At 41.1% G+C, this 25,367-nt stretch overlaps 1 protein-coding gene across 1 annotated transcript; it reads right to left on the reverse strand.

Moving 5' to 3' along the window:
* Positions 1 to 5,122: 5,122 nt before the first annotated feature.
* Positions 5,123 to 25,367, reverse strand: LOC134227235 (ionotropic receptor 25a). Its single transcript, XM_062708584.1, has 10 exons — positions 25,220 to 25,367; positions 15,868 to 16,017; positions 15,585 to 15,790; positions 15,255 to 15,519; positions 14,963 to 15,200; positions 14,504 to 14,861; positions 13,839 to 14,431; positions 13,584 to 13,769; positions 6,999 to 7,328; positions 5,123 to 6,932 (listed from the first exon to the last, which is right to left on the reverse strand). Exons 1-10 carry the CDS (start codon positions 25,350 to 25,352, stop codon positions 6,536 to 6,538), a joined length of 2,856 nt encoding a protein of 951 aa, XP_062564568.1. The 5' UTR covers positions 25,353 to 25,367; the 3' UTR covers positions 5,123 to 6,535.

Raw genomic sequence — 25,367 nt, forward strand, 5'->3', positions numbered from 1 at the left:
CAAAATCTCACCTACTACCGGTAGTATCACGCGTCTCTTCGTAAGGAAAACGCTGTGCGCTGGTTACCCTATGTATCGCGCTTTCTGATTCCCACGGTTTAACAGCTGCTCGAATATCACCGTATAGCACACTGCTTTGGATGCCTTGTTGATTGTCGTAGCCCGTCGTTTTGTAACACCTATCCACTAGGATACACCACAGCTTCCACCAAATGCTCGATCGATGTAACACGACTTGTCGGTGTGTTTCCACTATATTTCACTCTTGAAGAAGGAAATTTATCCACTCGTCGCCAAGTTGTACTGTATGGTCAAGTAGGTTTTAACGCGATGAAACTTTCGGATGAGCTCTAAAGGAATGGTTTCAGATTGGTTACCGAAATAGGAATGACGGCTCTTATCTTTATTATTCGTTAGGAAACCTTTACATGAAAAGGCGATACGAGAGACGACATAGTCGTCTCTTTCTTGAATTGTCATTTGACATATATCTCAGTTATGTAATCCAACCCCGTGAAACAAGCACTAGTTCTTGAAGCCACCGTTCGTTGGTGTGGCGCTAGTGCTGTTCTTCAAGTTTAAAGCTCCGTTCATATTGTACCGTACACTTCGCGTGGGTATTTAATTATGTATCGCAAAATGATTTTCGATCGTGAAAATTTAAATTTCAATAACTTAAGTTATATTGTTCAGTTTTCGTCATTTATCCAGCATTTTACGTGCGGTTATAGCTGCCACAAATAATTATCATCAAAATCAACCGAAATTAATACCGAAAAAAAACAATAAATTAATTTTGATAGCCGCCACAATTCAACATGTTCTGGTAAGCTGTAATCTATCTGACGTTTGTCTTGTGCCGTTTGTCATCGCAGCGATCATCAGCGTCCTCATGAATTTATCATTATTGGCGAATATAGGTTGCATCAGAGTGTATGTAATTAAGAGTGACGACACTGTCAGAATTAGAACAAAATTCATCTGTCATTCCCATACAAAATCGTGTTCCAAACGAGCATGAGACCTGTCAAATGCGGCACATGTCGCCACTCTTAGTTCCATACACTCTGGGTTGCATGAAGAAGAAAAAGTCTAAGGATAATATTTGAAAAAAAAAATGCACGAGGAAACATACGGGAAGCAGAGTGTATGTAATTAAGAGTGGCGACATGTGCCGCATTTGACAGGTCTCCTGCTCTTTTGGAACACGATTTTGTATGGGAATGACAGATGAATTCTGCTCCAATTCTGACAGTGTCGCCACTCTTATTTACATTCACTCTGACGGGAAGTGTTTTAAAATTCTTCTCAAAAATTTTAGGAGCAATTTGATTAAAAGCGGTTAGCAGTACGGGGCTGGACTTTCCTTCCGCTGCATAATAAACGCAATTTTTCGATTTCAAATTTTATTTTGTGATATCACACATACACAGTATGAGAAAAGTCAAACCCCGTACTGCTTTCCGTTTTAAATCAAACTACTTCTAGACATTCCACTAGAAGAGCTTAAAATAAGTGGCCGTAAGATGCTGTAGATGGCCACAATTATCATTCGATTTTGACAATTTAGGGATGCCTGGACCGGAAATTTAATATTGTTTCACAGTATGTTTACAGGGCCGGCTAAGGCTAAGGTCCTTCGAGAAATAAGTTTATCAGAATCAGAATGAAACCAAACATTAAGTTCCGTCTCATTTACCGAAAAATTAGAGTAACCAACTTGATTTGGACCCCTGCATATTTTGGACCCTCCTGTTGACATTTGATTGATATCTGAATTTTAATATGAACTAGCAGACCCGACGAACTTCGTTTCGCCTAAAATTGATTTATTCTCTGATCAAATCTCGAGTTATGAATAAATTGGTGCTTCATTTGTATGGGAACGCCCCTAGCGGGGAGGGGTCTCGAACCATCTTAAGAACCTTCCCCGGCCTCAAAAACCTCTGCATACAAATTTTCACGCCGATCGGTTCAGTAGTTTCCCAGTCTATAAGGTTCAGACAGACAGAAATTCATTTTATGTATATAGAAGATTCGAAACATGCATTCTCACAGCAGCTGCCTCAGATTAATTTAAGTTCAGATTCAAAAGCATGAACAGCAAACTGCGGGAGATACCAGCGTTTTTTTATTTTGCTTCAGATTCCAACGAGAATAGTGTTCTTAAATTTGGAGGAAAAATAAATCACTGCTGATCAATCAGTTAATTGGTTTGCAGTCTTATTTTTTCTACTTGCAAAAAATGGTTTTTTTAACAGAATGATGCATTAGAAATTAAAGGCCCACTCTTTATCACAATGCCAAATATTTGTCAAATTACTTCAGACATCTATCAAACCGTTAAGATATCGACATGGATATCAGGCAGACTTGACAAATTTGTTATCTATATAATAAAAATGAAATGGTCTCTGTTCGTATCCGCATAACTCGAAAACGACTGGATGGATTTTATGCATTCCTTCAGCAGTTACATTCGGTTTCCGACGGGTTTATATGATATTTCCTCAGTCGAAAATCATTAGTATAGTTGAGTAAATCGTGAAAGACTAAAATAAAGATTCGTATGGGGATTTTGCATGGGCAGTTCACAACGCGCATTTTCGCCTACTATGCAGGACAACGTCTGCTGGGTCAACTGCCCATGATCGCATATTTGTAAGATTTGCATTTTTGTCGATTTTGAGATAAGCTCATGGATCATCTCCAAATTGATAATTCTTCCAGTTGACCAGGTGAAATAAGAAAGTTTGTTCCAAAAAACTCGAAAAAAATACCAAGTTGTTTTGTAACATTAAGCAAAGTGACCGCATAACCCTAACACTGAAAAAGTTTATTGTCGGTACCGTCAACTGGGGGGAAGATGATCATTTTTAAGACAAAACATGCAATAACAATGTGTGTTTACATTTTAAATCGAAACAAATATTTTCAAAACATGTACTGCTATACCGTTGCAATAATCAACAACTTTAGTTTTCTGAAATGCGTTCGCATTTATTAAAATAAATTAATTATCACACATTTTTTGAGTAATCTGGTTTGGGGTGAAGTTGATCAAGACAGCTCTACTAAAATCATTATGACCTAGTAGTCAAAATACACTAGGTTATTTGTATGAATGTTGAATTTCCTACGTAAAGAAGTGTACGAAGTCAATATTTGAAACGAAAATAGCGTCATTTATGACTATCTCTCTCTTTCTTCCACAAAATACATTTTCATGATTATAATCGAAAAACTCGGATTTCTACCTAGCCGTAACATTACTTGAACGGAGAATATTGTTGACTACCGTTTCATATAAAAATCTGGCACTTTTGACTGACACATCAAATGATCATCTTCACCTCAATGATCATCTTCCCCCCAGTTGACGGTACGCCATGCGATATGTACAAAAAATTTTGCAATTAGTTTGCATTCAAATACCAAGTAATGGAAATGTTTTTACCGAAGATTTTAAATGAATAAAGTGCTTGTGCATTTTTTGGGATTTTTTAGAAATTTATTGAGATTTGCATACTTATGCGTATCACAAACTTCATCGTTCCATTTCTCCCATGCCTACTTTTGTCGATTGTTACAAATATGCGATCAGAGGCAGTCAACTAGTTAATAATAATTTGGTATTTGTTATTGTGACAAATACAGTGCTGATAACTTTTGCGCTATAACCAAACATGTGTATCTGAAATTAACGAATCAGCTATAGAGATAATTTCAATACATTAATGAAACATATTTTAGCGCTTTAAAAAAAACTGTTTATTTTTTTTTATTCGAATTAAATTTCTTCTCGAGCGATATTGTCGCATGCGTCACTGTGTTCCGTGCTTAAAGCCGCTGCTTGACAGCTAGCACCAAGTTTAGCACCAAGTTTTCGGCTTCAATCATATTGTATGCAGATGACAGCCGTTTCAGGGGGCTGATGTAAACATTACAAGTTTTACTGCCGTGAATCGCATCTCTGTCCCATCTTTGCTGGGTTTCCTATTCATATGGGACAAATATGCGATTCACGGCAGTATAGAGAATAAAAACCGCATTCTTCAAGAAAATTTTGTTTGTAGATTTCTTGTAAAAGCGCAAATATGCGCAAGCAAATCACTTACTATAAGGTGGTACTAGGATTATATTTCATTACCCAATTTTCAGATGAGGGGACATTTGGGGACATTAGGTTTGCGGGACCATTTATAGCGAAAAATTAATATAAAGATAATTTTTCTTCTACAACTTTTTGATATTAATCTTTACGTGCAAAAAGAACAAACTGTTGAAAAGCAGAAGTTATAAGCTTTGAAATGGTATGCAAAACCTCATATTTGGAGAAAAATTGGCTTCATATCGCACAAACCAAAGTTAGGAATAATTTATTTTTATCAGCCTTTTTTACTTCGCCAGCTCATATCTTTTGACTTAATAAACTTAACGCTTCAATATTTTCCGATTATCTTATCTATGATATATACTTTCATATGGTATATAAATTAGACAAATATGATTATTTTTATATTTCATTCATCATAATTATATCAAACCTCAGTTAAAACAATTAACTAATGACTGTGGGCCACAAATGGTTATGTGGCCACTTATGTTTTACTAATTCTATTTTAAGCGACATCACTTTGAAGAATAAACCTTAATCTGGACAATCAATCTTGTTGTACATGAGGGATACAATAAGTTGGAGGAGGACATGATGCTGATGATAGTCCCGCCACATACCCTACAAAGCACATTCCAAAAGGCTAAGTATAACCACAATTATGATATGCAATGACATGCACTTAACTCTTTCTAAAACGAATCCCACCTGATTACTGATAGCATTTTGAATAGAGGTTTTAAAAGAAACATGAATAACCATGAAATTCTTTTTATACATCTTGCATTCATTGGGTTTTTGCTAACATTTCGACAGTATGTCACGCGTATGTGTCAAGTATCGTCGAAGTGGCGTCGTTTGTAAAGTACTTAGTCAAGTTAGTTAGTCAAGAAGCGGGTTGATTATTTCATTGCCATCCTATCTTTTGCATAATCATGGAATGTTTGATTTAAATTATACACAGGAAATTTCGGATAACTCTTAAAAGCATCAAGGGGCATTGAATTCGATGAACTTATAGCTATTTTATTCAACTTATCTAAACAATTTGCAAAACACGTTACTATACTTCAACAAATGGATAATATTAGTAGCGATTTAACAACACGTTACTACTTCTCATAATTAATATTAATCAAATGAAACGTCGAAATCCGAATTGTGTGGTAATTTGCCACTAATTTTCAACAGTTTAAAGAAATGTGTTAGATGTGCTAGATCCCAAATAGTTATAACCATAATCAAATCAATAGAACTGGAAATAAATTGCAATTAATTTCGAGTTCGTCTTTGACTTTCTAGCACCATTTCAACTTACTTCAAGTTAGTGAATCGCTTAACTTTCATTGAGGAATCCATACTACCGCTTCTCCTGGAGTTTCCACTATCTGAATTAAACTGTCGAAAACTCGCGTGAAACCAACTAACATACTCTCGGGAATCCGGTCGTTTTAAGAACGGGGATCACAAATCTGGTAGATATGTTTCCTAATTTGTGAGGCTTCCTTCCTTCTTGCTGTATCCTTCCCGGAAGGATTTTTCAATACAACAAAAATATTTAAATTGCTACACTTTTCGGATTCTTAATTGGATAACAATTCCAATGCCAGTTTAGACAATCATTATTCTGCCACTACAAGCAAACAATACTTTATTTTCTTTTTATTTGCAAGCTACCCAGATTTATCCAGTTCCTTCATGCTATTCCTCTCACCTTCATTGATTAAAAATGTGTAGCCATGATTTAGCGCAAAATCTGGGACGATGTCAGTATGAGAGCAACAGCATATGAACAATTTGATGTAATGTGTAGACAAATTCAGCACCGACATGACATAGCTAATCAAGACATTTTAATTAATTTTCCGTTCTTTGATTCATACGCAAATCAAAATAAGTGTGTAAATGTTCCAGATTCAAAATTCCTTTCAATTTGGGACATTTATGTTTGTAGAGACAGGAAGTAAAGATTATCAAAGAGAAAATTACGAACGATTTCATAATCAGTCTCTTAAAATTTGTTACAATCACAGTTCACATTTCAAACATGTTAACTGGGACTCAAAGGTATATTTTTTATACAAATTTACTGGGTGTTTAGAATTGATATCCAATGCGTTTTTTTTTGTTCTAAATTTCTCCAATGGATTATTGAAAGCAACACATTTTACCACATAAAAATAGTGATGTTACAGTAAATGCATTTAGTCGTTGCAGTTAGGCCACGGTGTTGCGTTTTACAATAACCCTTTATCCAACTGCGATTCGCATTTGAAAATACAGTCTTCACGTTCTGGAGAAATTTCGAATATTAGAATTTTACTGTTGGAGATAGAAAAGTTGCGCACTCTTCAAGATCTTTTCTCTCCATCCGTTCAGTTCAAACAACACGTTACTACTTATGAAGTTTTCGATATCTTAAAATCGAGACTTAAAATTGTTGCTGTCCAAGGTTTGGGTACGAGTCCGCAGCGATTGCGTTTTCTGATTATCATCCTTCATTTGACCGAATTCGCTTTTCAGATTTGGCAACATTAGATTGGATGGTTTCTGAGCTAGTTTCTCATCTGTAGCTTCGGCCACATCGATGATTTTCACATTTTTGCGATATTTGTAGTACCAGAATTCGAACACCAGTGTGATGCATGCCATACCAATGCCAACAAAGATTACAATGAAAACGCCTCCTATATTCTGGATCGAAATGCCGTCGGACTGATCGTCCGGTTTCTCACATTTGCTTTGGATGTCATCATTTTTCCACCATTGTTCTTTTAGTTTTTCCAACTGTCGTTTGTTGAGGAGCATGAGGATTCTGTAAAAAAAAAACACTAGATCAGTTCGTGATCTATTCTGAAGTTCGTAATGGTCGAAATCTTACGCATTGTTAAACTGGTCCTTCAATGGTGATCCCTGCTGAACTGCAATAGCATACGGTTTGCGAGAAAATTCTTCTCCGACCATCTGTAGATCGCAGTTTGTGAGCACTTTATATCGTATGTCGGTGGCATCTCCCAGAAACGCAAACCCAGAAGCCGACGTTGAGTTTCTTATGCGTTCAACTGCTTCGTCAAGGCTGTTCGGTAAACCTGCTTCCTGCATTGCTTGCCACATTTTGGTGTATTTGTCACTAACAGGATAATCCCAGACCGCCAACTTGGAGCGTTCCACGGGTGTCAGTGAATCGTTGAGGGACATCTCCTTCCATATTCTGTAAATTATGAAAATGAATTTAGAGCAATGTTAAATAAACTGATGATCTACACCGTAAAATATTATGAAAATTAGCCACGACGGAATTCATAATTGAATTTAAGTTTCAGTAACAGAATGTGTACCAGATCATGTAAATGTAAATGAAAATCATTGAAATTTCAATTACGTATATCTCAATTTTACATAATTTTCATTTACATTTTACTTTTACAAAACAAACTTCATTGCATTAAGTATCAGGGTTTCGACTTTTCGTTTCAATGAGACCAAAGCCAGCGTTTTTCGGGCCAAGGGAAAATCTTGTTTCGTTGTTCATGTTGAGGATCATCTTTCCCCATCAATCTTTTCTCTAGAATTAGCATTGGAAGATGAACGAAAATCTTGCCTTTTAGATGAAAATCCTTTTTCGTTTCATTACTTTCATCTCTCACTCACTTTTCGCGAGAATTATCGCAGAACAATTACAAAATTGTATGGCCGCGCCGGATTCGAACCCAGAATAGTAACAATAATAGCTGTGGGTATGCGCTTACTTTAGCCACACCACCACGCTATCTGTATGAAAGCGTTAAGTTATTTGTTCCATAAGCTACTACCATTTGCATTGATGATGCCACGAAAAGACTCGAATATGAAAGAAAAGAGCAAACCAACGTTTAGCGGCAATCGAAGTGAGCGAAAAATTGTTATCACTCTCCAGGCTGTTTTTCTTTCCCGAAAAGCGATTTCTCCCCGAAAACTTTCGTGAGGGAAAATCATGTGCTCCTGAGATTGAGTGAGCATTATGAACCCTGTTAAGTATACTTTACAACAAAATATTTTTTTTATTTAAAAGATACTCTAAACTGCTGTAAGAATATTATATTCATCCATATAAGGCATTTTTTTCTAAAAAAAACGGTTTTGTTGGCGGAATTTTGAACCGAATGTTCAAGATATATGAATTTGTCGATGAGACCAACACCGTTTGGGCTATCCCATTCTCTGCATGGCCTTCAAATACTTAGTGTTGACAAAGTTTATTTCAAATCCAATTTATTTCTTTTTTTAGCATTCAATACTTTTGTGCAGTTGTTATTCTTAGCTGAGTTGTGGACTACCTTTCAAGCAGCTCAATAATTCTAGAAGCAAACTGTGGTATTTAGGTTGAAAGTTAAGCATTTAAACAAATTGATGGAAAAAGGTTAAAAAAAACTTGTAATTGCTAGTTGGGATAATATAACAGACTACCGAACTATAGGTTCGAAGTCTCAAGCAAAGGGTTCGCTGAGTGGTGCACCCTATTCATAACATTGGAAGTACTAGATGGAGACATTGATCGATTCCTCAAATTTTTGCAAACTAGTGGACGTTTTCAGTAGGGTGGAAAAGGCCCAAGTTGAGCATCATCTTCAGAGTTCAGTTTTGCTTTACCTGAAGTTTCTTCTTGTGGCTCGCTGTGCAATCATACCAGGCGGGAAACCCATAAGCCATTGCCGGCTTGAATGCTGCCTTGTAGATGAGCAATTTTGAATTAACGTCTAGATATAAGCGCCTGTTTACCAGCGGGTACAGTAATCTGGTGAGTTTGGCGCAATTACTTGGGTATTCTTGATATGGGTGGCGAACGTGAGTTTGCGGTCGAAATTAAGACCTAGGTGTCTCGTATCATCCGACCAATGGATTTGGCGTCCGAATATGGTAATTTCACTCTGTGGAAGCTTGTGGGCTGCGTTTGTTAGTAGAAAAAATTGCCGGCGACTTATCAGCGTTGGTCTTCATCTTCCACTTTTTTTGGTAGTTTTCGATCGCGATTTGGGCCGATTGGAGTTTGAGAGATGCAACGAATGCGGTCTCGTCACCAGAGTAGCACAATTCAGACAGATTTTGTTGCGATGGCTTACGTATAACTAGATTTGGTCGTATACAAGCCACAAAAACGCTTCTATGCTTAGTGTGATGCTTGGGGTGCGAAAAGCAAGTATTTAACATCGTCAAGCATCACCAGGTCTTCAGTAAAGATGTTGTAAAGACTCAAGACAGCACTTTCTGGAACCCCCAATGGTACGTTCTGCCGGTTGGATGATTGCTCATTCACGGACACGTGATAGCTGCGCTTTACCAGGAAGGAACGGATCATTTTTAGGATGTACAGTGTAAAATTTCCTTATTTCATTTCGTACTTTTTTTTTCTTGAGCAAGGGTAAATGGAAATTTGCAAACAGACACCTGAAGATGTTAACTCAGGTAGTGTGGGGATGGGATCACCGAACCCACTAAAACCAAAAACTGTTTCGCCAGTCCGTATACCCCCCCCCCCCCTCGATCCGCAATTAAGCAATATATCAGGGGAGGACTATTGATAAGGCTCACGCCTATGCTAACGCACTCGACGTTTCAACCCAACATCGACTTCAAGGGTGGTAACCTTTCCACCCGTCGAATGCTATGATAGTAACCTATCGGTCTGTATCATAAACTCGCGTAGGAGACGAGCACCCCGATAACAAACGCCACGCGTGAACCGCAATGACCTCTATATCTACCTACATACGGAGGTCCCCGCAGCCCACCCGCGACGTTTATGTTGTTGGGGTGAGCATGAGTGCCCTTTCTTAAAGCCGAACTGTTGGTCAGGAATAATGTAGCAGTTCTCCAGGTGTTGTTCCATACGTTTCAAAAACATTCATTCGAGCAGTTTGCTGAATGTGGGCAATAGACTTATTGGCCTATTAGTTGGACGCGTTCGTAGATTCCTTGTTTGGCTTCGGAATGGTAACCAAAACAGCGTGTTTTCAATCATTCGGATTTTTTTTATCTTATTAGAAAGATTTTTTATATGGAATATATAAGTTCATCACTACAAATCATTCGGAAAGTACCTACCCAAAATTGATGCAAGCGGAGAAGATTTTAACGATCAAAATGTGCGTACTTCGGTGCAGTTTTTTGAGCACACAGATTCAGATGTTATCTTAACCTGGAGACTTTTTAGACTTAAGCCTCAGTATGATTTAAGCAACTTCCTTCGGACAAATTAGGGAAATATGGGCACCAGCCAGCTGTGTCTGGTCGATAAATGCCATGGACTTGATCACCGCGGTAACAATTACTGGCATAGCTTCGAAATTTAGGTACACTCTGTTCAGTCGGATCTGAAAGATTACGACGAAAGTGAGAGAATCTGGGAAATGAATAAAGTAGTTACGACTAGCTGCTTTGAGACACACACGCTTCTGATGACCTAGGTTAAAACATTGAGCTGTGTAAATTTGATCCAGCTTCGGACCGAAATTTGGACACCTCCTCTTTCAGCATCACTGGAGGTTCGATTAAACCAAACGCACGCGAGATTTGGGTGGAAAAATGAATGTTTTTTTCTGTAGCCATGTTTCGTCACAATTACTACATCCACATTGTGACGTTCCAAGAAGTCGAACAATTCAAGTTTCTTTCTATGAACGTCCGTTCCAATTCACTGTGTTTGGCAGTTGGCAAGAAGATCAAACCAGAGTCTATTATACAGTATACCCCCGCTGATCCGACAAATGTATGGCCGGACTATCGAGGTTTCTCTCGTTAATCCGACTGTCAAATCCATACAAATGAACCAAAACAAAATCACAGCACAAATTTGAAAACTGACAGCATAATGTGTTTAAATGGGTGTTGATATTTTTTTAGTCCGGATCTGGTCCGTTGTTGATCGTCCATCTCGAAAACCACTTTAGTACTCGCCATCAAAGGTCTCTGCCTTGTAGAACATATCAAGTCGGCTCGAAGGCCTTTTTCTTCCAGATCGCGAGACGAGACTTTTGTTCAGCCGATCACCCCCAACTTTTAAAAGCTCGGCCAGAATTTCGTCCTTCCCAGTCAGGCCTTACCGTTCTTTAGGTCTCGGACAGCCTTCCTCACTTCGGCTAGCTTCGTGATTACACTGCTTGTCCATCATTACTAATCCAGATTATGTTTGTGCCCTCTCTGCCCGATTGTTCATTCAACATTAACGCAATTCAAAGTACTCCTTTCATCTAGCAGCTACCCATGCTCGAGCGGTCAACATAGCACTGATACCTTTTTCTTGCACATGTTGTTGATCGATTCGTATAACTTTCGTGCGTCGTTTCTGAAAAAGCTTTCCTTTGCCTATAGAGTTCATGTCCCCTTCTCTTACACCAGTAGAGTTTTTCTCAGCTGACCATAGTTTTTTACATCATTATCTGTTTTGGTGTGTAGCCGCGACAAGCATGCGACTCCTGATCTGATTTATCTCATCTGTCGCTCTTCGGCACTCCACATCAAAACAGCCTCTACGCTGTTTTTTTGTGTTGTACCACGTATGTACCTCTTTGGTTGTTGTATTGACCGCCCTTTTAAATTACTGTCATAATGCATTCAATTTTTCTCCAATTGCGAGTTCTTCGGTTCGTTTGTCGAGCTCATGTGCGAATTATCCCGCAACGCCCTGGCCCAACAGTCGTTGTTTGTTCCCTTACATGGTTTGTCTGACCACATAGTTCTCTTATGCAACGTACACACCAGTCAAGCAGATTGACGAACATTGACTCCGCCCCCAAGAAAACGCTTCGGTTGCTGTTTTGTTTGAACGTGTGTGAAGTCAAGATGAATACACCACTAGGTGTTCCAATCTGCCAAATTCACGATTCAGCCATCTTGGATTTTAGTATGGGAGAGCCAGCCGGTTTGTTGTCGTTTTGCACTGAAAATGAATTTTTCACCCCCGCCTTCTTCTCTTCCACAAACTAAGCACATTGCAACACCTAGCTGTGTATTCATCTTGTGTGAAGTTGTTCGAACAACCATTTGACAGTTGGTGGCTCGGTTGGAAAAAATTAAAACGGTTTGATTTTGGTTTGAGTTGTCGGGGGTGGAGTCAAGGTTCGCCGAACATGTTTGAGCATTTTAGTGAGGTTGCACAAACCCCCGCTCGTTCGTGTGTGATACTGTTGGTCGAATAAATTGATTGTTCGTGCCGCTGTTGGTAAAACTTGATGGATGTTTGAATAAACGAGAGATGGAGTCAATGTTTGTCAAACTGCTTGACCGTGTGTACGTTCCATTACCCCTAGAACCGGTGATGCTGGGGTATGTCACATTATGGAACGTACACACGGTCAAGCAGTTTGACCAACATTGACTCCACCTTTCGTTTATTCCAACATCCATCAAGTTTTACCAACAGCGGCACGAACAATCAATTTATTCGACCAACAATATCACACACGAACGACCGAAGTGCCAACTTGAGCACCAACCATCAAAACATATATGGGGGTTTGTGCAACTTCAATACAAATGTTCAAACATGTTCGGCGAACCTTGACTCCACCCTCGACAACTCAAACCAAAATCAAAACGTTTTAATTTTTCCCAACCGAGCTGCCAACTGTCAAATGGTTGTTCGAACAACTTCACACACGTTCCAACAAAGCAGCAACCGAAGCGTTTTCTTGGGGTGGAGTCAATGTTCGTCAAACTGCTTGACTGGTGTGTACGTTGCATTAGGCATAAGGAGGTTAGGCATAAGTACGATAGGCATAAAATGGCCCAAAGAACAGCCCATTACATAAAGAAGGTAAAATTATGCCAAACGTCCAATATGCCTACGTACATTATGCCTAACGCCCGTTATGCCTAAAGTCCATAATGCCTAACGTACTCATGCCTAACGTTCTTATGCCTAACGTCGCGGACCCGTGATGCTGGACAGCCTTACCCGAATCTTACATACCACCCAGGGCCGGATTTATGGGGGGGCCGGGGGGGCCGTGGCCCCGGGCCCCCACCAATCCTATGTACCAAAACCAATCTTTTTTGTACATTTTGGGGCCCCCACATACCGTCGGCCCCGGGGCCCCCTTCCGGCTAAATCCGGTCCTTATACCACCAGATAGTGATCAGAGTCGATATTTGGGAAGGTCTTCATATCAATGATATCTGAGAAATGCAGACCGTCCACCAAAACATGATCGATTAGAGAACAAGTATCGCCATTTGGGTGTCTCCAAATGTACTCTCGAATATTGGTACTCTTGTGCAAAATAGGTGCTACAAATAGCCATTCTGGTTATGGCTGCGGCAAAATTGACCAGCCTCAGACTGTTGTCATTAGTAAGTGCGTGGAGGATCTCTTGCTAAATCTTGCAATGCTAAATGAACACTAAGTTGTAATGCAGGCCATGTTTCAATTAGAATGCAGATCCATTGGAACAGTAGAACATACAACCCTACTTTACCCTACTTTACTTACTCGTAGAAACGGGCTTCTATATCCGCCATTCGCTGAAAGTAGGTCATAGCCGAGGAGCCGTTCAGTGGTGCGTACAATATTTTGTACTGTTTTGAGAGGTCGTCCAGCGATTCCACCGGTGTATCCAATCGTGATACCGTCAGAAAAGCAGCCAAGTTAGCAGTGTACGATGCAATAATGATGAATCTTTGAATGTTTCAAGTATATTAATATCCGGATCTGTATGTCTCGTTCAATGGCCTCTTGTAAACTTACCCAAACAACCACCACGTTGCTGCCACCAAACGTCCGGACAAATTTTTCGGGGCTTCACCTCCTCCCTGCGGAGTCAATGATGTCATACAGAACCAGAGGCATTCCTTGATGTTGAACTCTCGCTTTTCATCATCATTTTTGTATTTCTCGCGATTATTCTGATAACTGTATGGGCTGTATCGGTCAAAAATCCACATCAGAAAACTGGTGAAGAAGTACGCTGCCAAGATACAAAGCCACACGTTTGTCTCCAGCACGGTCAAAAACTTGAACAGCGAACTCGGTGTACTTGGTAGCAACATCATGATGGATATACCCACCAGATCGTAATACGGAACCGTGAAATCGATCACGGTTTCTCTCTCGGCCATCACAGACATAGACCCAAGGCCAATGTCTGCTTGCTTATCAATCAATTTACGTACGATGCCGTTCCATTCACCCTTTTCGTTCATGTTGCCAAACTTGCCATCTTCTACCTCTTTGATTTCGTAGTCAAACTTAACAATTTTAGCAATTTCGTCCAACAAGTCGATACAGTAACCTTTGAAACCTTTGGGGGCCGTAGGATCGCGAATAATGAATGGTTCTTGCTATATAAAAATATATGGATTAGAACCATGATTCGCAGATACAGCAATAAAATAGGACAACGCCACACTTACCACCACGGTGTAAACTCGATATACAATGTCAGCCGTCAGATTTTTCATATCGTCCTCGTTTGTCACGTATAACGCGTTATCCAGACTAGCTTCCCATTTACCCAGATTCCTGGTGCTGACCGAAGCTCCGCCTCTTATGGTCACAGCGCTGATGTCCATGTCAAACTTCATGTAACTGTGCCCGTTGAATGCTGTTTTGCCTTTCGGAAATTGAAACGGTCCATAAGTTGTAGGTTCCGTCACCTCTATGAATGCCGATTTCAGATCGATGGTATGGTTAGGCGAATTCGTTCCGTCGTATTCGTCACAGGTTAAGTATTTCATATTTGGAGGCCATGCACCAACTTGCAGGATGTTCCTGAATAGCAATTAAATTAAAAAGCAAAATTAATTTATCAAGCGGTAATCACGCAGTTCAGCACACTACGAAAATCAAAAACACCCCCAAAGGTTACTCACTTGATAGCAAGAAAAGTGCGTAGCGCCAGATCAAAGTAAAACACCGTTGTAATTTGCGGTTCCTGTTTCATGTTATACGTTGTTCGAATAACCCCCAAACGATCCTTACTCTTGCTGTCCGAGACTGGCCGAAGTAACATGATAGTAGCATTTTCAATATTGCTGGATAACTCTCCTTGGTACTGTGTAATGGCGTGCCAAGCAAAGTTCCTCTCAAAAAATTCTCTCTTTGCGGATTCTGGAATAAAAAAAGTCAGTCCTATCCACAGAAACATCAACTGTCCGTTCTCACCTAGCACTTTCTTAATCGAAGAGAACGACCCCAATATGAAGAAATTGTTGATGTCCAAGTTACGAAGCTTCTCGATTTGCTCTGCCCTATCCCGGTCGTTTCCGATAGCAGTAATCACATGTCGAGTTGGGAAATTTTGCAGCAATGCCTTGTATTTGTGATCCATGACGAATGTTTCGTCGTACAGGATTGCAGCATTCGTGATATTCATGTATGTAACGATGGATCGGATAACCTCTGGAATGATGTCTGTTGGGGGCATAACCTGTAGGATAGTTGTTTAATGAAAAATAGTATTATTGAAGGTAATCGAAAAAATGATTATTGAACCTGTAGAAGATAGTTGCTTTTCACTGTAGATAGAGATCGCCATTGTCTCAAATCGCCTTCCTGTCCAGTGGATGCCGAAACTGTTGGGATACCCAAGGCCGCACTGATGGATTTTACCGTTTCAGAGGAGACGCCCGTTAGCGTAGTATCGAATATGACGTGGGGAGGCCGGTTTGTGTTAAGTGCTTCAGAGTATTTGGAGCACACTATAAATGAAAACCAGAAATAAGTTATTATGGAGAGAATGTTGGTATTACATTTCACATATTGGTCGAAAACTTACAGGATTCCAATAATCCTTTGCTGTCTGTACGGTTTCCCTCGACAGTTAATAACTCAACGGATAGTCCAAGACTTGGGTTCTTTCTTATGTAGTTCAACGCGACATCCACGGCTACTTGCGCCAAATCATTGCCAACTTCATTTACGAACACTGGAATTTCCATAAAAAAAGGATACAGCTATATAAGAACATTGTGAATTTTATATAAGTTTAATCAATTGTGCATCGCTAAGGATGTTACGATCCTGGTTTTCGTTTGCTCTCGATAACTGATAAGCTCTCGCGTCGATTATTTATAAGTTTCGCGCCGATCTCACATCGGATACGAGAGACAACTTTTTCTATCTCTATTAAAGAAACTTTCAGCCCGTAGCTGGATCGTCGGCGCCGTGTGCATTGTTGGTCCATGTCTTGATGGGTACGATATGTACCTAGGTGGAGTTGTCTTTGTTTGACTTGATTGTGTCGCTGTCCACTTTACTAATCAAAAGTCTTCTAAGTACGTAAAATTCGACCCTGCACAAAAGTGTATCGCATAGTTAGCCGCAAATTACAGGATCTATCGTGGCCTTATCTCTGAACACTATCTGGTGATGGTTAAAACTTCGCCCAAAACAATCCGTCATCAACTATGCTCGATATCGACGACCACTCTCGATCTAGAGTGGCTGAAGCAACCTGATGTCGCCAATGCGTATTCGGAGCACCTTGAGGTAACCCTGCCGGAGCCTGATGAGCTCAATTGGGCCGGTATTGAGAATGGCAGCGTGCTGGCGCATGGCGACGAAATGGAGACGGCGGAAAGATTGGTTCGACGAGGAGTGCAAAGAGCAGACCAGTCTTTTTTCGGGAGAAGAAATACCGCCATCATCTGTTTATTGATTTCAAAGCGGCACCAAAGATCTTTACTCTTACTTGAAACCTGCAGCAACAAAAGTTGAGCTGGTAATGAACGAGTCAAAAACATAATACATGTTAGTGAACTGAACCAAGCGCGTCAGGTCCGCCTATGAAGCAATGTTACGTTAGACGAGGATAGCTTCGCAGTGGTCTACCGTTGATCGTTGCGACGGATAACAATAATTTTAGTCGTGAAATACGAAAGGATCAAACGAAATTGTGATTTAAAAAGATCCACACCCGAACCAACGCTCAGAAGACCGGTGGTTCCTCCAGATATGAAACATGGATCATGCCCGAGAAGGACTTGCAAGCACTTGTAGTAAAATGATGCAAGGTTTGTTTCTACTTGTTTCGATGGCGAAATGATAAAAATGTTCGAATATAAACTGCCCATCGAAACAATTGGAAAAGCCTTTAAATAAGTATAGAAACAGTTGTTATTTTATTTTGTATTGTACTGTGTGAAATGAACTCATCTAAAATCGTTAGTCGTTGGTTACACTAAAATGAGTACACCCAATTGTGATGATTGTTAGATTTTCTAACAAACTCTGTATAGGAAACCTACCAAAACCTGTATAAGAACTAGGCATATACGAAAATGCTAGATTCTTACACAAATATCATTTGTTTTATTTTTTTAACGAAGGTAACAGAAATCTGCATCCAGACACCTGGGGAGTACCCAGGTAGTCTTTATTGTTGTTGCATCAACAGGCTACATTTGGCCCCAATGATGTAGAGTATTTTAAAAAAAGGGAACATTAAAAGATGGTGTCAAGGGACAATACAAAATAGGTATAAAACATTTAAACAAGCATAGTCATTGTCTTCGTCTGTTTATGTCTGCGAAGAACGATGGTAGTGTGAAGATGGGATCACCACTCCCGACCCTTTAAAACCAACTCCTTCCTCTCCAGTCATTTTCCCGGCCCGCAATTTAGCAATACATCGGGGGATGACTATTAGGCATTGCGCCCCCTACATGACGTACACAAGTGCACGTATGCGCCTCAACTCTCCTGGTACTCCCCATGCATCACCTGTGCACAAGACTGCCATCTCACAACATAGACAGTCCTCACCCAGAATGGTCCCCGTCCTGCAACAGGGTGGCACCACTTGTCTACCAAGCCGGAGGCAACCCTAGGTTGGTGGCTCCTATACCGCTCCTACCTCAGCTACGAGGCAGACCCTTTCATGTCTCCTATTTCTGAGTCTCAGTTTCTGAGGTGCCGCCGTAGCATCAACCCACTCCTGCCAGGCCTAGCGGGACTTCACTCAATCCGTCAATGACAGCCGGATCACACTACTGCCTAAGCAGTCACTCTGACCACACGTACCATGCGAGACTTACTTGTGTGCTCACCCATACATTTGGTCCTTCACTCTGTGGGTATTACCGGAACCGAGTACCTGTACAAGATTCTCGGAAGCTACTTCCAGAATCGAGTACTGGTATACGACACGGAGGCGGGTCGGAAGTGCATTGACATAACCTCAGGGGTTCCGCAAGGTTCCATACTGGGTTCGGTGTTATGGAACGTCATGTACGACGGTGTCTTGAGGTTGAAGTTCCCGGTGGGCGTGGTAATCGTCGGCTTCGCTGACGATATTACGCTGGAGGTCTACGGCGAATCGATCGAAGAGGTGGAGTTGACTCCAGCCCACTCGATCGCAATTGTGGAGTTAACAACTGTTGTCAACAACCGGAAGTCGGAGCAACAAGCGGTGATAAGGGCAGGCAACTGCACGGTCACCTCTGAACGCTCCATCAAACTCTTGGGGGTAATTTGGTAGCCACGTCAATTACGCCTGCAAGCGTGCCTCCACAGCTATAGTGGCATTGTCCCGGATGAAGTCCAATAGCTCTGCGGTTTATGCCAGCAAGCGCAAGCCTCTGGCTAGCGTTGCTCTGTCCATACTGAGGTATGGGAGGCCAGCTTGGGGCACGGCCCTGCGTATTAACTGCTACAGAACGAAGTTAGAAAGTACGTATAGGCTCATGTGCCTAAGAGTTGCGAGCGCGTACCGTACCGTGTCGCACGATGCACTTTGAGTCATCACCGGTATGATGCCTATTGACATCGTTATCGGTGAAGACATAGAGTGCTTCGAAATGCGCGGCACGAGAGGCATCCGTAGGACTATCAGGTTGGCCTCAATGGTAAAATGGCAGCGTGCGTGGGACAGTTCCACTAAGGGTAGATGGACACATAGGTTGATACCGGAGATAGGTACGTGGGTCAAGAGGCGCCATGGGGAAATTACTCTCCACCTGACCCAGGTCCTTACAGGCCATGGTTGCTTCAGACAGTACCTAAACCGCAGGTTTAGAGGAAACGGCGGAACACGTGTTGTTCGTGTGCCCGCGTTTTCGCACAATGCGTGACCACATGCTTGCCACTTGGTCTGGACACTACCCCGGACAACCTAGTCCAGAGGATGTGTAAAGATGAAGTTGGCTGGAACGCCGTTTTATCGGCTATCGTTCAAATTGTCTCGGAGCTACACAGAAGGTGGCGCGTGGACTCGAGGAATGGCTAGTTCAGGCGCAAATAAGAGGTGGTCCAAGGGTTCGGAGTCGGCTTCATGGGTCATACTGGTGCCCTGTGGTCGAACTCGATCCTTTTAGTGGCCGCGTGAAGAACAACATGGTATCGTCGCTTTCGCGGCGACGGTCAACCTGGCGGGTTCCGAGCCCGAGGACGGAAAGGGGTCCTCGTCAAGGCTGGGGCAGGCGTAGGCACCGCGTCGGCAACTCCCTCTGTGTGCTGGCGAATAGGCCCTATCGCAGAGAGGTCAATTTGGGGTGCACGCGGCATCATCATTCTTGATACCAGTCGTGCAGAGGGAAGCAGGAGCGAAGTCGACCCTTCCCACCTTCCGAGGACATAGGGCGTGGTAAGGCCACCTGGAAAGCCGGCAATGCGCTGGCACGATACCATGATGTTCTTCTAAAAAAGCGAGTCACGATGTTTGATGCTTCAAGGACACGCAGCTAACCTCGAGGGTGCGTTATGCACTGCCCCCCCTTTGAAGCATTACTTTCTGGTTGTACCGAAGAAACGATGGGCTTGGCGGCAACGGAAACGGTTTAGCGGGTCGGGGATGCAGTCCGGCCTCCCTCGTTTGCTATTGGAGGTAAATAAATAACCCCGCAGTTCCTGGGGTCCTCCTTAGCCGTGCGGTAAAACGCGGCTACAAAGCAAGACCATGCTGAGGGTGGCTGGGTTCGATTCCCGGTGCCGGTCTAGACAATTTTCGGATTGGAAATTGTCTCGACTTCCCTGGGCATAAAAGTATCATCGTGTTAGCCTCATGATATACGAATGCAAAAATGGTAACTTGGCTTAGAAACCTCGCAGTTAATAACTGTGGAAGTGCTTAATGAACACTAAGCTGTGAGGCGGCTCTGTCCCAGCGTGGGGATGTAATGCCAATAAGAAGAAGAAGAAAGCAGTTCCTGGACAACCCAGGATGTCTGTTGAGCAGATTCCCCCTCCATTGCTTAGGAAGAAAAAAAACTCTGTGGGGGTATTACGTGTAATACACCCATCTCCCATTCGCTCACACCACTTGTGCACCACTCTCCTGACATTCAGTCTCTCACTCCGTGGGGGTTGTAATACTCCCATCTCCCATTTGTTTTCACTTTGTGTACCTTCTGTGCATCTATTTGGGCGTAGCACACCCGGCATATCACTTGTGATTTAACGCTCACCTACCCGGACTTTCACACCCAACAGGGACACCGTATGGGTATCTTGCATGAGATACCCCCCTGTTGGTAGTTCGTAGCCCAGATAGTCCTCGATCAGTATATTGGTCACCCCGTCCTGCAACGGAGTGGCACCACTTAACTACTTCTTCTTCTTTTTATTGGCATTACATCCCTACACTGGGATAGAGCCGCCTCGTTGCATAGTGTTCATTAAGCACTTCCACAGTTATTAACTGCGAGGTTTCTAAGTCAGGTTACCATTTTTGCATTCGTATACCATGAGGCTAACACGATGATACTTCCATGCCCAGAGAAATCGAGACAATTTCCAATCCGAAAATTGCCTAGACCGGCACCGGGAATCGAAACCAGCCACCCTCAGCATGGTCTTGCTTTGTAGCCGCGCGTCTTACCGCACGGCTAAGGACTTAACTTACACGTCTCCAATTTCTGAGGTGCCACAGAAGCATCAATCCCCCGACACTCCTGCCAGGCCTCACCAGACTTCAGTCATTCTAGTACTACCGACCATGCGTACCATGCGGGGCTTACTTGTGTGCTCACCCATACACTCGGTCCCTACAGCTCCCATTCGCTTGCACCACATGTTCACCGTTTGGGGGTGTGTGGGTACCACCCACTGCCACCCGCTTGCCGACTTACATTTTTTACATCTTATAATTTACATCGCATATGTCCAGTTCTTATACAGGTTTTGGTAGGTTCTTATACAGAATCGTGAGAAAATCTAACAGTCGCTAGTTGGGTGTAACATACCAAGGTAGTTGATTGTTATTTCTGTTCTATTTTTATTTTGTTTTACTTTTTTTGCTGACCTGATTTGTAACTCTGTTTTTGTTTTATATTATTACCCACATCATTGGGGCTATTTTAAGTCTGTTGATGGATAAGAATAAATAAATAAAATAAATAAACACTTAATGTTGTGCCAGAAAAGGCTCGTTTTGTGTGAATGGAATACGAAATTGTGTAAATCATTGATACGGATTTTTCGTTTGCCACAAGTCCTTTAGTCATTAATATCATTTGTGGCACCCTGTTACTTAAAGGTTGTGTTTTGATTCTTATTAATTTAGTTTTCAACTGCAAAAAGTATCTGGAGCATTTTTATACTAAAATCTTGCCCTAATTAAACGACATTACAAAAATTCAACAATTCAAGTTTAATAAAAAAAATTGATTTAATTCGACAGTTATTTTTCCTTTATTTAAAATAATTCAGGATACCTTCGAGGTGGTCGATGAATTCGTCTACCTTGGATCCTTGCTAACGGCTGTGGAAGTCGGACCTACTACGGGCTCCAGAAAAAACTGTGGTCAAAAATTATTTACACCCGCGTCAGAGTGTCATGTACAGAACGCTTATAAGGTAATCCTCTATGGACATGAAACTTGGGCCATGCTCGAAGAGGGCTTGCAAGCACTCGAAAATTGATTCAAAATGGACACCTTGCTTCCCACAGTCTAGTGCAGTGTAGACCAGAATGTATTTACTATCAGAAACTTTGATGCAGACAGCTTCACAGCAAAAGTTAATTTTATTCTCCAATACGCATTCACATTCACCGTTCAATGCAGACTCTAAGAGTACTTTCCAATTGACGGCCTCTTTTATGTATCAACAATTTCCCTTCTTGGCTATTGATGGTGTCATAGTTCTTCCCTGCAGATTCATTAAAGAACCGCATATCGTTCTGTTCTCCGCATATCTGCTCTGTCTTTCTTGTGCTTTATATCTTTTAGCTACTACAGAAGGGTCGTTTTTCGGTTGTTCTTCCTTTCTTGTAGTACCGTTCTCTAATGCACCCTGACGCTGACACAAACGTCCCGTATCTTTAATCACTCTTCCCATCTGCTAACCTTTCACAGGCTCTGGGTTGCATTTGAGTATTGTATGTCACTACCCTATACCCATTATGTTGTGCTCACTGATCAATGGATAGATAAATCTTCCTAGATCGTTGAGTTTGTCGCGCACGTTGATGTCACTTATCCATTTGTCTAGTTTCTGGCGGTATTCAGCTGATACTTTTTCTGCTGAGAATCGATGGATTTTATAATAATCGTTTGCTGTAAACTTGTTTCGAAACAACTGACCGTATTCGAATGTTAATGGCGACGATCACAAAACAAACAGGCATGTGGTTCATCCTTGCTTTTGGAACACTAGCAAACCTAGTGGTGGCAGGCAAGCTTTGCTGAACAACGAGCAAGCAGGGTTACGCACGTGGGCAGATTTATTACCAATCCTACACTAGCTGGCTTACCTTCTTAGGCGGCTGGTTGACGATCGCTGTTTGCCCTTGCTCAAAACCATGGGCCAATCCCGTTCATTCAGGTCACTTCCATTTGTCAGTCAGTCTCAGGCATTCACACATGGTAGCACTACTTGTGGATCACTTCACTAATAAGGTCAAGTACACTAGAACATTCACTTTTACCTCTTCCGCTGTTTGTGTTTGTGAGTAATGAATCGCCTGTTTTGAGCGTGCTTACAGCGGCACACTAGGAGTTAACTTTCAGTATGGCGAAAGGCATCTAATGTTTAATATATCGAAAATAAGCACCTTACTCGAAAAATTATTTAGCAGGCGTAGTAGCGGACACCTTCCTGCATAACTAATACCAAATAGTGTTTCGTGAAAAGTTCCTACTGTTGAGAAAACCCGCGTTAGATTTATTTCGCATTACAAACTTCAGGTGGTTAACTCTTGCTGGCCTTTTTTACATATACGTTAGTGCCTGGATACGGCAGTGGCGGGTAGGAAACCAACCACTGTATCTGATTCATTTATAGTTACTCCGGTTACCCAAGGTCACTTCACTTTTGTTTCGGGCTATTTTTGATCACTTATGATTTTCGATTACTTTATAAGTCATTTTCTATTTCGTATTGGTTAATTATGTATTATCAATTCAGTGCAAAACCGAATTATAGCCGCTAACAAAGTTGGATTTTTCTCACAATCCAAACGTTAAACCTAACTTCGGAAGTGGTGCGCTGTTTTCATTTGGTGATGTGCTATACAGCGCACCACTTCCGAAATTAGGTTTAACGTATGGATTGTGAGAAAAATGCAATTTCGATAGCGGCTATAATTCGGTTTTCTACTGAATTTATAATATCAATCATGCTTCACTTCCGATTTTAAGGGGCACTTTCGAACACTTATACATCACTTTCGGTTACATCCGGACACGGGTATATAAACACACTGTACAACATTATTTTGCGACAAAGCCCATCAATCTGCTCAACATATGTCATACCGATATTCAGCTATTTTCTTATGTATATTTCTACTAGAACTTTTCAGTTGCGCTATTTTTCAACCGGAATTTGTTTACACTTTGAGAAGACGGCTTAAGCCAATCTGATAATAACACACCACATCACTGACTTCTATGCCATGTAACATGTTCAACGGGCATTTTTGCTAGTTTGAAATTCACGTTTCATTCACGTTTGAAATTCACGTTTTTTCACGTTTCGCGTGTGGTATTAATAGATGATGCCTGTCCCAATTTTTAGTCACGGTAGTCCGTCTCTTAAGCACATGACTACCCCTTTACTATGATTTTTTTTAAACAACAATCACTACCAACAAGATTTTTCTAGGAAGTGTGGTAAGATGCGTGGCTACAAAATAAGACCATTTCTAAGAGATTCCTGGTCCGTTCTAGGACATTTTCGGGTTGGAAATTCTCTCGACTTCCCTGGACATAAAAGTATTATCATGTATGCCTCATGATGAACGAAGTTGCGAGACGGCAATGTCCCAGGAGAAGAAAAATCACAGCCTAATTTCATCCATCTACTAACAACACTATGATCTTCTATCATTTTCATCAGTTCATTCAGCTTCTAAGTATTGTACCGCCCATAAAAAAATCTACACCTCCGCTCATTTTTAGTCGCAACAAAAAATACGCGCCAGATAGTCGCCTAAGGTGCCTGACAGAGTAAACGCGACGAGCGATGCGACGCGACTCATGTGAAAGAATAACAATCATTATCAACAGGCTGTCAAATTGCACTGTCGCGTCGCATCGCACGTCGCGTTTACTCTGGCTTGCCCCTAAGAAAAACATACCTCCAGAAAAAAAACTACTTCGAGATTTTTGAAAATTTGACCGCCACGTGGTCGATGCTTGCGGTGAATGCTTGGATATGTGCTATTTGTAGGTATGTACTGCGGAGAAATTTTATACATCTATAAGAGCCTTACAAAATGATCACGAGAGTTGTCATTTTGTTGCAAGGTACAATACATCTACGAAAGAGATTGGGAACTTATGTACGAAGTAGCCAGAAAATTACGTCAATGACAAAATGCGTTTTATTTTTTGGGATATATGAAGTACATATAAGTTAAAAAAATACGACCTTGGCAGGCTTTGTTCTGTTATTGTTAGCAAAATATTATTGGTTTAAACATTCAGAGAATCGAACGATTTGATATACATGAAAAGTTTAATCTAAAGTTGAGCAAAATTTGAAAAGTTAAAAAAAAACTTGCCAAAGCTGTCGTTTCCCATACAAAGAAGATTTAATAAAAAAAATAAACATTTAATCATTTAAAAACTTTATAACTTGACATTATTTTTAATAATAACGCAAATGAATAACATCAATAAGTAGGTATGAAATAACTTATTCGTATTTTTTTCTGGGACCGGTATAATGAAATTCAGTTTACTTACAAACATTAATGTTTTGGGTTGTTTGAGCTTTGGCAGGATTGTCCAGAGAACCTAGCAGGACCAAAATGACGGAAAATGTATACCAGTGGATACCACAGAACGAAAAACAAATGAATTTTGGCAACCGGAACATAATGCGTCCGTTTCA

Source organism: Armigeres subalbatus, chromosome 3 (genome assembly GCF_024139115.2).
Source record: "Armigeres subalbatus isolate Guangzhou_Male chromosome 3, GZ_Asu_2, whole genome shotgun sequence".
In the NCBI taxonomy this organism is placed as follows: domain Eukaryota; kingdom Metazoa; phylum Arthropoda; class Insecta; order Diptera; family Culicidae; genus Armigeres; species Armigeres subalbatus.

Excerpts from the sequence above, each read along its gene's own strand:
- LOC134227235 (XM_062708584.1), bottom strand. The coding sequence starts at position 25,352 with ATGTTCCGGTTGCCAAAATTCATTTGTTTTTCGTTCTGTGGTATCCAC. Across the intron at positions 14,432-14,503 it reads ATCGAGTTTACACCGTGGTG|CAAGAACCATTCATTATTCG; the intron begins GTAAGTGTGGCG and ends ATTTTTATATAG. Across the intron at positions 13,770-13,838 it reads GCAACGTGGTGGTTGTTTGG|ATTCATCATTATTGCATCGT; the intron begins GTAAGTTTACAA and ends AAACATTCAAAG.